At 43.5% G+C, this 13,722-nt stretch overlaps 1 protein-coding gene across 1 annotated transcript in view; it reads left to right on the forward strand.

Annotated features, from left to right (window-relative positions):
* The window catches only part of LOC100707538 (tetratricopeptide repeat protein 28), a 180,778-nt gene extending 167,297 nt beyond the window's left edge, over nt 1-13,481 (forward strand). The window contains 13 exon segments of the mRNA XM_005473175.3: nt 2,737-2,877; nt 6,200-6,254; nt 6,256-6,345; nt 6,501-6,680; nt 6,801-7,345; nt 7,612-7,859; nt 7,970-8,094; nt 8,179-8,410; nt 9,070-9,146; nt 9,856-9,879; nt 10,600-10,729; nt 10,831-10,938; nt 11,119-13,481. Coding sequence (XP_005473232.1) covers nt 2,737-2,877; nt 6,200-6,254; nt 6,256-6,345; nt 6,501-6,680; nt 6,801-7,345; nt 7,612-7,859; nt 7,970-8,094; nt 8,179-8,410; nt 9,070-9,146; nt 9,856-9,879; nt 10,600-10,729; nt 10,831-10,938; nt 11,119-12,731 — 3,568 coding nt within the window. The 3' untranslated portion in view covers nt 12,732-13,481.
* Nucleotides 13,482-13,722: the final 241 nt, after the last annotated feature.

A 13,722-nucleotide genomic window follows, 5' to 3' on the forward strand; every position in this document is an offset into this window, starting at 1 on the left:
TGAGTCCAGTGCCAAAACTTTGGCTCTGTCCCGTAGCTCTACATTCAGTCCTCATCCTGCATGTTGTCCTCAATAATACTGGTAGTATTAGACTAAACTGAGCTTAATGTAGAGTGTTAGATGGAGGAGGAGAATTCAGGTACTACATTCATGCAAGGGTGTGACATCTTTTATAGACAGCCACGGTAATTTTTGCACTGAGCTGATGGGGTTTGCAATGTTTCAGGCTTTTAATCGCTGTGTGCTTTCACAGCTTTTACATGCCTTATTGAAATGTCTGTGAAAACGAAGCTATTAACGGGACTGTGTTGACATATTAGATTAATGTATGAATGTTACTATATGTAATAATGGCTTTATTAAATACCTAAAGCCTCACACAGCCTGCAGAAAAAAAGTCAAGAGCAATGTGTGCATTTACGGCACAGTATTATTAACGTCATTAACACACAGACGGCTCGGGAACTGGTGCTAAATAATTTCTTCTGCTCTTTTAGGCATGGGACAGGTGAGTTGTTAAACACATATTTCAGATTTATACAGTGAATGAGTTTGTAATAAATCCTCCACTTCAGTCCTCAGGACCACACAGCCGCCAGCAACGTCTGTCACAAGAGTTTGCCCTTATATCAAAACATTTTCATTCTTCTTCCGCCTCTCAGTTATCTGAATTGCCACGCTGTTTTCAGAGAGAAACTCGCGTAAAACCTGCTTTTTATCCTCTGTTATTTTTGTTAGTATGTTACTTGCGTCTTCACCCTCCCGCGGCTGGCGTGTTCGTTTTCCTGGTAGAATCTTGGCCGTTACTGAAATGAACTGGTGCCATCTTTGTTTATAAATTAGCATAGTGTTAGTAGATTTCCGCAGCTCTTGTGAGGCTTGTTCAACACCATCGATTCATCCTGTGCATTTCTGGCTACTTTTACACAGTTTTTTAATCTATCAGTGACAGAGTAACAGTCATCACCTCAGTTATAAGGAATAATACTCACAGCCTCAATATAAGCAATCTCAAATGTCAGCAAATTCCTAGAGGGACGTGACAGGAATGTGCACAAACAGTTATGATAGTTTCAGCAATCTCCCTCCAGGAATTTGCTGACATTTGTGACTCCTTATATTGATGCTATTAATATAATTTCCTACACTAAAGCGATAAAGTAGGATTGCCTAAACTATTGTAATTGATGTGAGGGAATTTTCAAAAAAGTGGTAAAACTACAGGGACAAACATCTTTGCACCCAAAAAAACTCTCTACAACAAAGTGCAGGGATACACGAGGTAAAAAAAAGTCCCAGCATTTTACCACATATAAAACACTTGGTCATGACCACATGGCAATTAACATGTAATGCACCAGAACAAGCATAAGTACGTTATAAAGATTCCCCACAGCAGTCTACATCAGGCCTTAGCAGAAGAAGGGTTGTTTTATTGTGAGTGTGTGTGTAAAAGAGTGTGATGCTTCCTGTGATGACAGACATCCACTACCTGCTTAAAGGGCTTTGCTCTCCCCCCCAGTGGGAATAAATGAGATGGAATAATGGCTCTTCAGATAGCTCGAGGTGTTGAATCCACCTTACAAACAGCCAGTCTGACAACCCAAGAAAAAGAGAAGGTGGTTACTGTAACCTTAAGGAAGAATGCGAGGAAGGTTCAGAGGAGACACTGAAATCAGTGAGCCAAAAGTCAGAGAAGAGGCTGGTAGTGAATAGAGATCTAACACACAACAGGGGATGTAGTCATATGTGTAGGGCATGTAAAGATGTGCTGAGATGTATCAAAAGTTCAAATCACCCATTGACATCCTTGGAGCTACACTGTACTTGACGTTCGCCGTGTTCCTCTAGTTGGAGTTTGATCCATAGTGACCAGCTGCTCCACCCAGTGCCAGTCTCTTCCACCCCTAGCAGCCTGGCCCTCCTGCCCCATTACCAGCTCATTTACTTCTCCAATGGGAAGTTGCATACACACCACTGCGCCTGGATGGGCACCATATGGCCCCACTTACCAGCCCATTCAGTCTCCAGAGTGCAGAGAAAGGGAGGCAGCACTCTGAAATGAGTGTCTACAGAATGAATGGGATGGAGAAAAATGGAGAGGAGCATATGTGTGTGAAAGACAGGATAATAAAGAGAGCGGAAGACACAGCTTTTGTGATAGTCGAAATCTGCGTATTAACATGTGGAATCTCTCCATCTTTTTGAAAATCCAGCCTGAATAGGTCTGTTACCATGTACATTCCCGGAGAGCGAATCTCAGTGTGAGCCACGTACTGTGGCTTTAAGAATTGCAGTGGTAGGTGCACAAGATAATCAGAGATCCCATGGTGGTTCCAAGAAGGTCATACAGCTGGTGTGAGATACTCTAAGAGTTACACGATATCAAAGGAGAGGTTCACGCATGAAGGGCGACATGAGAGAGTGATGGCGAGCTAGTGATTGGGGGGGTGACACCCCCGCGACTGGATCAGCATTACTGGCATTATATTGAAAGGATTACAATCAGGCTGTTGGATCCAGGCTGAAAAAAAGAGGCCAAGTGTGTGAGGGTTGAACGGTGTGTGTTTTTTGGCAGATCAGAAGTGTCTGTGTGTGTGTTTCTGTGAGTACTTGATTTATCCGCAGCGAAACAATATAAGAGTGTATTGTCTGCTGTGCTCACATGCTTTTTTTCTCTTGGCAACATTTCTGTGGCCTTGGATGCCTCTCACTCCATCTCTTTCTCTCTTTCAGAGGGTGCTCGAGCAGCGAGACTGAGAGTGAGGCGGGAGATTTGTTGGATCAACAATTTGAGGAGCTCAACAACAAGCTTAACTCCGTCACTGATCCAACGGGCTTCCTGCGGATGGTGTCCAGAAACAACCTGTTCAACAGGTAGGGGGGTTTTGATGCACATCACCTCAATGTTCCTTGGCTGTTAATGAGTGGCGGCGTTAACCACCAAATGCTACTTAGACCCACTTTTGCACAAAGAAGAAGATTAAAAGTCTCTGCTCGAGTAAGGAGATTCATGGGTATTGTGGCTCATCTGTGAAAGGACTCTTTTCTCTATTGTTTAGCCAGCGCAGAGGCAGCATGTGAATCCTCCTTATTAAATAGACTGAGTAAAGCCAAAGCTGCTAAAGCCCTTATCAACTGTCTACTCTGATGGAAGCCCTGTGTGTGCGTGAATGTGGTCACATGTGCGTGTGACTGTTTGCCAGGCGCAGACATGGAGATGAATGTGGTTTTAAAATGTTTGCCATGTCTGTGTTTGTTATGCAGATTTATGAGATTTCAGTGAGAGCGCCACTGGCTTGTTCACGGCATTATTTATTGACACTATGCAGAGTATTCATTTACATTGGGCTGATTGGTAAGGTATACCGACAATGTGCGTGCATGTGTGTGCATACTTGTGTGTCTGGGTCATATTTCCCTGTCCTCGTCCACAGTTGAGCTGTTCTTTGATGAGAGGGTAATTCCAGCTTTAATTGAGTCTTGGTGCTCATTAAGCCCCTTTAATGGGCTGCCGGTAATAATCCCCTCATTCTTTTGGGCCCTTAAAAAAAAAATCTGAATTATAAAGCTCATCATGCTTAGGAGCCTGTCGTCTGTCACAATACCAAAAGCAAGAGAAAATTGAGAAAACCTCTTTGTCCTCCATACATCTTGAGGTTTGGTGTCAGATAATCTGTGTGCTATTCAAGAGCTCTCTTTGAATTCACTTTCTCCTGCTATTTTTTTCTTACATGTTAAGATTTAGGCTATTACCATTTAATGGAATGAATTTATATGAATACTTCAGGATTTTGATAGTTATGTATAACAAAGAGAAAGGATACATTTATTTCAAAAAGAAACCTTAATTGAATAACATTTAAATTGAAATAGGTACAGGGCAACTATACTCACACTTATGAGATGTGTGAATTGCCCTGAGATCTCGTCTTCAGTACGGAGCTTGGAAGGATTACTGTGGGAAAGTGATAATGAAAGTCTCTTTGTGTCTTCGTTGTGTAACTTGATGAGATTGTTTAATGATCTTGCAGTTCTCTGTAAAATTCTGCCAAAAGGATGGTGCAAGTTGCTAAAAGGTTTATTTTATCAGCGCTACAAAGAGCCAATATAATAAGCTTAGAGGTACAGTAAGTATTTTTTAGGTTATTAAATAGAAAAAAAGAATATTGTACTCAAAGTTATACATGAATTCGTGTGTAATTACATCCTCCAACAAAATGATACGTTCTCATAAACTTAGAATTAATCGTTAAAGATACACAAACTGGAGCAGATGCCAGTTTGTTGAAGCCGCCATGTTGCCTTGTCAATAGCTACATATGTAGTACACCTTATACTTTACTTTGAATTTAAAGATCACCAATAGCTCTTTCCAAGTATATTCGACCATTTAACATTTTTACATGTATATATTACATCTCTTTCTCATAGTGTCTTTCTCCTCCTCCTTTCCACCTCATCCTCTTCCTCCTTATCTCAAGCTTCATCTCCTGAACAGAAGCTAGGGCTGTAACACACAAAAATGTGCATAAACGCGTGTTTTACTCATGCAGTTAAATATTGTCACCGGGTAATTAGATGCCAATGTTAGGCTTGAATGTCCTAAAAATAAACCTTTTAAATATCGTCTCACTCATTTCCTGAGTTTATTTGCAAAGTGTCTGAGCCCAGCAATGTTGGATCCACTTCAAATGAAGTTCCCCTAATGCTGGCTAACAGCAGCTAACAGTGGCAAAAGATCAGCTCCTAAGTTCAGGATATCATCAACAATTCGTCTCAGTATCACTGACATCAGACAGAAGTGAGACCCAGCCTTCATTCACAAACTCTGACAGCCTCTTCCAGATTACATAGACATGCATATCGATAGCTGAGGTAAACAGCAGATTGACAGCCTACACTCACAGATGAACAACATCCACAGTTCTTTATCCTACAGCGGCCACCGTAGCCAGGATTACACACCTGAATTTGGATGGATAACAAAACAGAGCTCAGTTGCCTGCAAGCTGCAATCCACTGACATCTAGTGGTGAGATTTCACACACTGCACCTTTAATGTATACTAGAGGATGATGTATTTATCTCTGATTACCACGCAGATGACACTTAAAGACCCGTGTTTCACTTACAGCCGCTGAATGCAATCGTCACGTTCAGTCTCTCTACAGCTCTCAGTCTTTTCTTCTCACCGTTTCCCTTTACACTTGACACTCACCTTCTTTTGGCTTATCCCTTGTATCCTCGCTCATTCTTCTTGTCAGGCTAACAAACGATTGTTTTGCTTTCCCATGGAGCCTTATGCCAAGGCCTGGGAGAGAGACAGAGTGTCGGGAGGCTGGAGGAAAGCCAGTGGCCTGGGGCTACCAGAAGGGCAGGATAGATGTCTGTTGGCTGGGTCCGGAAGAAATTCTGGCTGGTGGAACAGATGGAGGAGTAGTGACAAGTGTGACTATAAAGCTTGGCCCTGCTAGGAAAAAGGAAAAGGCTTCTAGCCCCTCGGCCACCATTAGCACAATTCTCAGTATGCTGACTTTCTCTATGTGAGCTGAGGGCTGTCATTCTCTTCACACAGCAGACAGGCATTCAAAACACATTGTGCTGTTATCTTGAGTTGGTTTGTTGATAAAGATTGAAGACAGTCACAAAAGTAACATCTGATGGGATGTTCTGAATTTTAATATGTTGAAGAAAATGCATGAATGGTGCTCTCCTTCTGTGGTGATCCTGCCAGTCTGGCCCCTATTTAGGCCAATAAGTGCTAGATAAGCAGTGCAATACTGCCATCTAGTGGAGCTTTACATATTGACATGGGAAACTGAGTCAATTGAAACAGCCTTTGTGTTATACTTGCCTTCCCAAGGGGTAACAACAAATTAGTATATCCTACCCTCATCTACCTCCTCTTGGATTAAATTTGTTCTGCATTTGAGCAGTTATATGAATACGATGATCCTATCTATTAAATTAAAAATGGACTTTGTCATCCACTTTCACAGCACACTGGCAAAACTGTTTTTTGGAATTAACAAGAAGCCCAGAAAGGCCCAAAGAAATAGTGTATTTGAACAGTTTAAAGTTGGTTTAGTCTCAGCAAGGACTCCTAACTCAAAAACTCATGAAGAATTTAAGAAACTTTCTTGAGGTTTTCAGGATTAAAATGAAAACTACAGTACTTTGTTTTGTGTCTCTGCAGGAGTTGCCAGAGTATGACAAGCCTGTTCAGCAACACAATGTCTCCTGCCAAAGATGGGCAACTCTTCCCTGCCCCGTCGCTCCAGCAACCTTGGAAAACCTCCACTGCGGGCACTTTATGATTTGCTCATTGCACCTATGGAGGGGGTAAGTAGTACTTTTGCAGGGTATTGCCTGTCTGTTGAGGCAGTTGTGTGACAGAGAGAAGAAAACACAATAGGGTGCTTTCGAGGGGAACAGAAAAGCAGAAAAAAATGAATTTCCTTTATATGATTAAGTGTTTTCATATCCTTGCCTCACAGGGCTTGATGCACTCCAGCGGGCCTGTTGGCAGACACAGGCAACTAGTGATGGTGCTGGAGGGAGAACTGTACCTCATCCCGTTTGCTCTGCTAAAAGGAAGCTCTTCTAATGAATACCTATATGAGCGTTTCAGCCTCATTGCTGTGCCCTCCATTCATGGCCTTGGAACCAGTGCAAAGGTACAGCTTCCTATTTAAACTTTGTCACATTTTTACAATCTGTAATGCTATAACAAACTATTCAGCATCCGTCTTAAGCTTTGCTGTGCTACAAGGTAAAATTTGTTGATGTCCTCTAAGGCTCATTCTCGGCGTCCTGGACCAGCCCCATGCGGCGGCGTCTCAATGGCAGCAGTGGTGGGTAACCCGAGACTTCCCTCACCTGTGATGGATCGCTGGCTGTGGGGACCTATGCCGTCTGCAGAGGAGGAAGCACTAATGGTTGCTGAGCTGCTGGGATGCCAACCCCTTGCTGGCTCTTCTGCCACAAAGGAGAGGGTCATGAGTGCTCTAACACAGGCTGAATGCGCCCACTTCGCCACCCACATTTCTTGGAAATTAGCCGCTCTGGTGCTCACCCCAAACCCTGAGGCTGTGCCTGGGGGAGCAAGCGCCAATGTGGGAGTGGGAACAGTGGGAAGAGGTGCAGGGGGGAGAACAGGCAGCAGTGGCCGAGGCAGAAAGGGCTCCACTGGAAGTGGCTACACCATCCCAGAGTCTCTCCACATGCAGGATGACAGCAGTGATGTGGAGAGCATCTGTGACAGCCCGCCCCTGCAGGAGTTCCTGCTTACAGCTGCAGATATTTTGGATCTGAGGTTGCCCGTCAAGCTGGTTGTGCTGGGGTAGGTGGACTGGCAAAGGGATACAACTAAATAGTGATTTTTTTTAATGTAGATTTCTTTTGACAGGAATGAGTTATTTTTTAAAAAAAGCCATTAAAAAACCATCAAATTAACCATACTGCATGAAATTCATTAAATACTCAAATGTACTTAAAATGTTTATCATGATTTATTTGATAAGCACAGGGTAGAATACCAAATTTCAAGCTTGACATTTTAGTTTTACAGTTTTCACATTTGAGCCTTATGTCTTTTTGTGGCTACAGGTCATACCAGGAGTCCAGCAGCAAGGTCACAGCAGATGGTGTTGTGGGACTGACTAGAGCTTTCCTGGCTGCCGGGGCTCAGTGTGTACTTGTGTCCTTGTGGCCTGTCCCAGTTGCTGCCTCCAAGGTTTTTGTCCATGCCTTCTACTCCGCCCTTCTCAACGGGACCAAAGCTAGTGCGGCACTGGCAGATGCCATGAAGACTGTCCAGAGCAGCAAGCAGTACTCACACCCTTCCAACTGGGCAGGTCAGGGATGAAATTCCTTTATGCATTATTTCAACAATAGTACTAAACAAAGTAGTTAAAAGAAGATCCCTGTGAAACTGAGCTCTTCTTATCACATTTCTCTTTTCCAGGATACATGCTGATTGGCAATGATGTGAAGCTTAACAGCCCATCTTCCTTAATTGGCCAAGCTTTAGCTGAGATTCTACAGTATCCAGATCGGGCTCGCGATGCTCTGAGAGTTTTACTTCACTTGGTGAGACACGCACCCTTACTACACAAGATGTCACAGTCAGCACTGCTCAAAAACACTGATGGTGCATTGCTGTGCTCACTGCAGGTGGAAAAGTCTCTTCAGAGGATACAGAATGGCCAGCGTAATTCCATGTATACATCCCAGCAGAGTGTGGAGAACAAAGTAGGGGGTGTCCCTGGTTGGCAGGCTCTGCTGACAGCTGTGGGCTTCCGTCTTGACTCTGCAGGCACCGGTATCCCCGCTGCTGTCTTCTTTCCCACTGCTGACCCAGGAGACAGGCTTCAGCAGTGCAGCACCACCTTACAGTCACTGCTGGGTATGTAGACAATGTAGCTATTTAAAACAAACCAAGTTATTTACAATGTGCCCAAGGGTATGGATTTATAAATACTAGCAAATCCATGCACTATGACAACTTATTTGTCTTATAATGTTGGGAAACTGAACATTTCTCACTGAATAAAGTTAAAGGTTTAAATACTGTTTGTATTTGATATTGTTTGTCTTCGCTATAATGCTGCCATCATTATGATGCTGAGCTTCTGTTACACAGCAGCACTGATTCCTACCTGAGCATTAATAATAACTTTTTTAAATGACAACAACAACCAAAACATTGCCATAAAATTTTGATGTCAAATAATCCAATTAAATGAGAAAACACAACTTATTTACCAAAAAATGCACACCAAGGGTACACTAAATCCTGTGAGCATTCAGCGTTATGCTTGTCACTGAACATAGCTTATTATAGCCCCAACGGGAGTTGCAAGGTCGTTGTTGTGCTGCAGGATGAGTTTGAGACCAGGACACCTTCCTGGCATCACTCTGTGATAGAATCTCAGAACATTTTAACCCATCTGTGTTTGTGCCATTTCACATTGCTCCATGTATCGCCCCATGTTTAGCACTTTTTTTAAACCAATGTGCCTTGTTAATGAATGATGAAGAACTTCCTTTGATCCAATCCCTTAGGTCTGCCACCGCCAGCTCTCCAAGCTTTGTGCAAACTCATTACAGCTTCAGAGGCAGGAGAGCAGCTCATCAACCGGGTAGGTCCCTGCAGCTCTGAACAAATGCTGCTGAACTTTGCACCCAGTACCCACTGGTCTTTGGTTCAAATGACAAATACCATTCCTGTTACTTAGAGTTAAAAAGTATTGTAGCAGTCCCCTTTCACTTTCTTTGAAACTTTGCCCCACCTTTGTATTATAAGTGCGTTGCTAGAAGAAGCATATCAGTGATTTATCACTGTGTAATTTGGTAATGTCAGGACTGGATACGCTCTAATGGACTGGCAACTCAAGCTGGAGCTTAATCTGCATTGAAATGCTGCATTGAATTCCAACTAGTTGCCCAAAGTCTTAACTACAGTCTGAGTCCTGTTCTCTTGCTCCCCAAGCTTATGACACCAGAGAATTAATCTGGGACTGACGTAGTTTATCCCTGTTTAGTGTAACATGTGGCTGTCACATGCTTACAGTCATCAAGTTAGTTTGTGATTGGCAATTTTCATAGCCTCAAAATGTAAGTGTGTGTGTGTGTGTGTCAGTGGACAGACTGTGGATCTAATCTATATATGCTGCAAGCATCAAACGTTAACCTGTTAAACCACTAATGTTACTTGTTGCTGTATCCTCTTGTTGCCATAAATCCTTGTACTCTTTTTCTTTTTTTCCTTTTCTTTTTTTTCCGAATGGCCTGTATGCATGCCATTAAACGCCTGTTTTCTCTCCCCTGCTCCTAACGCGTGGTCTGAAGGCTGTTAAAAATATGGTGGCGATGGTAAGTGTGCATTCACTACCAGCACTCCATCCCATGCTACCTTGTTAATGCACTCTTTACTGTCTGTTCTGCTAAACTTTCTTTGTATTGGCGAAAATGCATGTTGTTTTTCCTCTCCACATACAAAGTTTACTGTCTTGTGTCGTTCATAATTTTTCCTTTGCTAGTTTTCAGTCAAATCTAAGGGATTTGGGGGTATTTAAGATTTAAAACTTGGGTTTGGTTCAGGTCAAAGGAATGTTTCAGGGTGGAAGCGGGGGTAAATCTGTGATGTAAAAAACCCTTTCTTAATCGTGTCGGGTGAAATGAGGAGAAGAGGTTTCTGCACAGTTGCGTCAAGTTGACAAAGATGTCTCTGTTCAAAGCAAAGTAATCCCCAAACAAAACACGTAAGTGTGCTCTCGGGCCGCGTGTTGAACCCTACAAAGCCCAAACCCTTTCAGCTCAGCTTACCTACAGTTATTTTATTGCCAAGATTGCTCGTGCACTGGGCTCAGACATATTTTTATGGACACAGGCTTATACAAGATACATGAATATTTTTTAATTGGACGACTTAAAGAGAAGAAAATGAAATCATTATTAAAAGGAAAAAGCTGTATAATTTTTTACTTGGGTTATTTAAGTTACTGATGCAACAGTTTGATCACCCAGTTCACTTTTAAGCCGTTAGTTACATCTCCACTACTTTATTGTAATGTTGTCCCCTGTCTTTTTCAGCTCCACCAGGTGCTAGTCCAACTACAGACAGGGGAGAAAGAACAGGATTTCTCCCTGCTGCCCATTCAGGTGTCCATTAGTGTGCAGCTATGGAGACTGCCAGGATGCCATGAATTTCTGGCTGCTCTTGGTTAGTCATCTATTATGTAAAAAAAAAAAAAAAAGTCCCTATCCTATTGTCTACCATATGTCTATTTAAGTTACAGCTGTTGTCCTGTTTTGCATGTGCAGGGTTTGACTTATGTGAGGTAGGCCAAGAAGAAGTAGTGCTGAAGACAGGCAAGCTAGCCAACCGCCGCACCTTGCACTTTGCTCTCCAGTCTCTGCTGGCACTCTTTGGTAAGTATTTGTATTTATTTGCTTATGCACTTTCATTCATTACTGATTGTTGCTGAGCTCCTAACTTGATTCCCTGTACACTGGAATCTGAACTGTGCATTTGCACTTTCTAACAGCCTGTTTTTATCCTGTGTTTATCACATGTCACATTTTTCATCATCTCTTTTCTTTGATGTTCAGACTCCACAGAACTGCCCAAGCGCTTGAGCCTGGACAGCTCATCTTCCCTTGAGTCCCTAGCTTCAGCCCAGTCTGTGTCAAACCCCCTGCCCATGGGATACTCAAGCCTTCCCTTCTCTCCTCCTTGCCTGGACAATCAAGCATCTGATGCCATTTCTGTTTATAGCCTTAGCTCTGTAGCCTCCTCTATGAGCTTTGCTTCCAAGTCAGACTGTGATTTCCTTGCTCATCGGCAGCGCGGTGGGGTCACAGCACACTACTCGGTCCACAAACACCCTCATGTTCCTCGCAGCCGCTCGTCTCCCCATGGAGCAGCTGCTGCAGTGGCGGGAGCCCGCGGAGATGAGGAGGAATATGAGGGCTTTTCCATTATCAGCAGTGAGCCCCTGGGAAGTCATTGCGACTCTCTGCCTTTGCCACCAGGCCACAGCCAGCGCCACCACCGGGGAGGCAGGGGTGTTGTTGGTGGCTCCAGCACAGGAACGGGGAGAGGGTACACTGTATCTGTATCATCGAGGGGCAGTGTCAGCACCCCAACATCCCCCATCAAAACAAACCTGGTGCCCAGCCCAAACTCACCGTTTCAGAAAGTCGGTAAGGTGAGCAGCTCAGATACAGGAGAATCTGACCAGTCCAGTACTGAGACGGACAGCACTGTCAAGTCTCAGGAAGAAAAAACTGTCCCTCTAGATCCTCAGGAACTGGCCCAGAAGATTCTGGAAGAGACTCACAGCCATTTGCGTGCTGTGGGTAGTCTTCAGAGGGCTGGTGCAGAGGCCGGGACAGCTGGAGGAACCTCAACACGGAGTAGCGCATTCCGCTCTTCTGAAACTAGTGCGTTCAGCCGTCCTAACAGCGGCGCTAGTGGTCGAGCTCAGTCTTCCCCAAGACCCAAACCTCCCTCCCGATCTTCTTCACTGCAGAAGATAAGCTCTGGCTACAATAGCCCTGCGGTCTCTGAGTCTTCCCAAAAGGAGGGCAGCCATCCTTCACCCACTTCAGACACTCACGCACAGTTCAAATTAAAGTACCCGAGCTCCCCATACAGCGGCCACATCTCTCGTTCCCCCAGCAACGTGTCTCCCAGTTCTGGTCACCAGTCCCCTGCTGGTAGTGCTCCATCTCCTGCTCTTTCCTACTCCTCTACAGGCTCTGCCTGCTCTACATCGGCTGACACGCCGGATTTGGATCGACTAAGAAGAGGGGTCATTGATGAAAAAGTACAAGCTATCCACAATCTGAAGACCTTTTGGGCTAATGCTGCAGCCCAACAACAGCAACATCTAGGTCCCGTCAAAGCTGTCCACAGCACACCCGGTCCTCTCGCCTCTGCCAGCAGAGATGTACTGAGCCTTCTGAACCTCTCCCCGCGCCACTGCTCCCCTAACGACACCCAAGACAGCCTGGAGCTGCGGGAGCTGGGGCTGCAGTCACTGGATAGGGGTAGCAAGAACTCTTCCAATGGACATCACTGCTCCAACCCCAGAAAAGTGGCCCCATCACCTACTATTTCCACTAGCAGTAGCCCTGGTGCTCGTTCTATCCGACTACCTGCTGGCAATGGATACAAGTTCCTGTCACCTGGAAGATTTTTCCCTTCCTCTAAATGCTGAGACATTTAAAATGGTCCAATACTTTTACCTATCATTTACTATCCTGGGTGCTGGAGGGGTAGGGCACTTTTTGGGGACCGCTATTGGCCCATCAAGGTTGACTGACAGCGAGAAGGATTTCTTTGGTTGTGAGTTTGATTCTGCAGTGGCACATGAATGCTTTAGAGAGTGTCTAGTCTTTGTGCCCATAACACTGTAAATGGCAATGAGAAAAACTCAACGACCTGATACTGTGTTTGTGTGTAACTGTGTGTCAGGTAGATGTAAATGCCATTCGGTATTTTTTTTCCCCAAAAAACGTTGCTGTTTGTGTGGGCCAAGATGCAACAGCTATGACTGATTTCTTCCATTTTATTTTTGTTTTTAAATTTAATGGTTATTGTTATTGTTTGTTATTGTTATTAATATAATAATTATTATTATGTTTTGTAAATTAATTCCAGTGTTTCACAATCAGTATTAAGCGTTTTTATATGATTAAAAAGTGAACAAACCTGTACCATGTAAAGATGGATAGAGTGGAGAAAAAGATTTAATATTTTTTATTGAAATCAAAAGGGCATTTTGCCTGATTTCTTTGTGAATTGAGTGTCTGCTCTGAAGCATGGATTCTCTTGCTATTCAGTGTTAAGTACCATGTATGACTTTTTAGCCCATGATTTTTTTAGATTAAACATGAAAGTTTCATGACAACCATCTGTCATTTATCAGTAAACTGTTTCAATAAAGCATCATGTTTGCTTTCTTGTATTCTTGACATTATTCTCTTGTGTGGCTTCATACATCTATAGAGACCTTATTCCAAAAAAGTTGACACGGCTGTATCTACAATGTAAACCAAAGAGAAATGATTACCATATCATTTAAATCGTATATTTACTTGAATATAGTACAAATATAACATGGCTAAAGCTGAAAGTAATATGAACTATATAGTGAGAAAAATATTTGCCCTCTTTTTGTCACGTCAGATCCTCTGGAGTAGAGAGAG

This window comes from Oreochromis niloticus, linkage group LG12 (genome assembly GCF_001858045.2).
Source record: "Oreochromis niloticus isolate F11D_XX linkage group LG12, O_niloticus_UMD_NMBU, whole genome shotgun sequence".
In the NCBI taxonomy this organism is placed as follows: Eukaryota; Metazoa; Chordata; class Actinopteri; order Cichliformes; family Cichlidae; genus Oreochromis; species Oreochromis niloticus.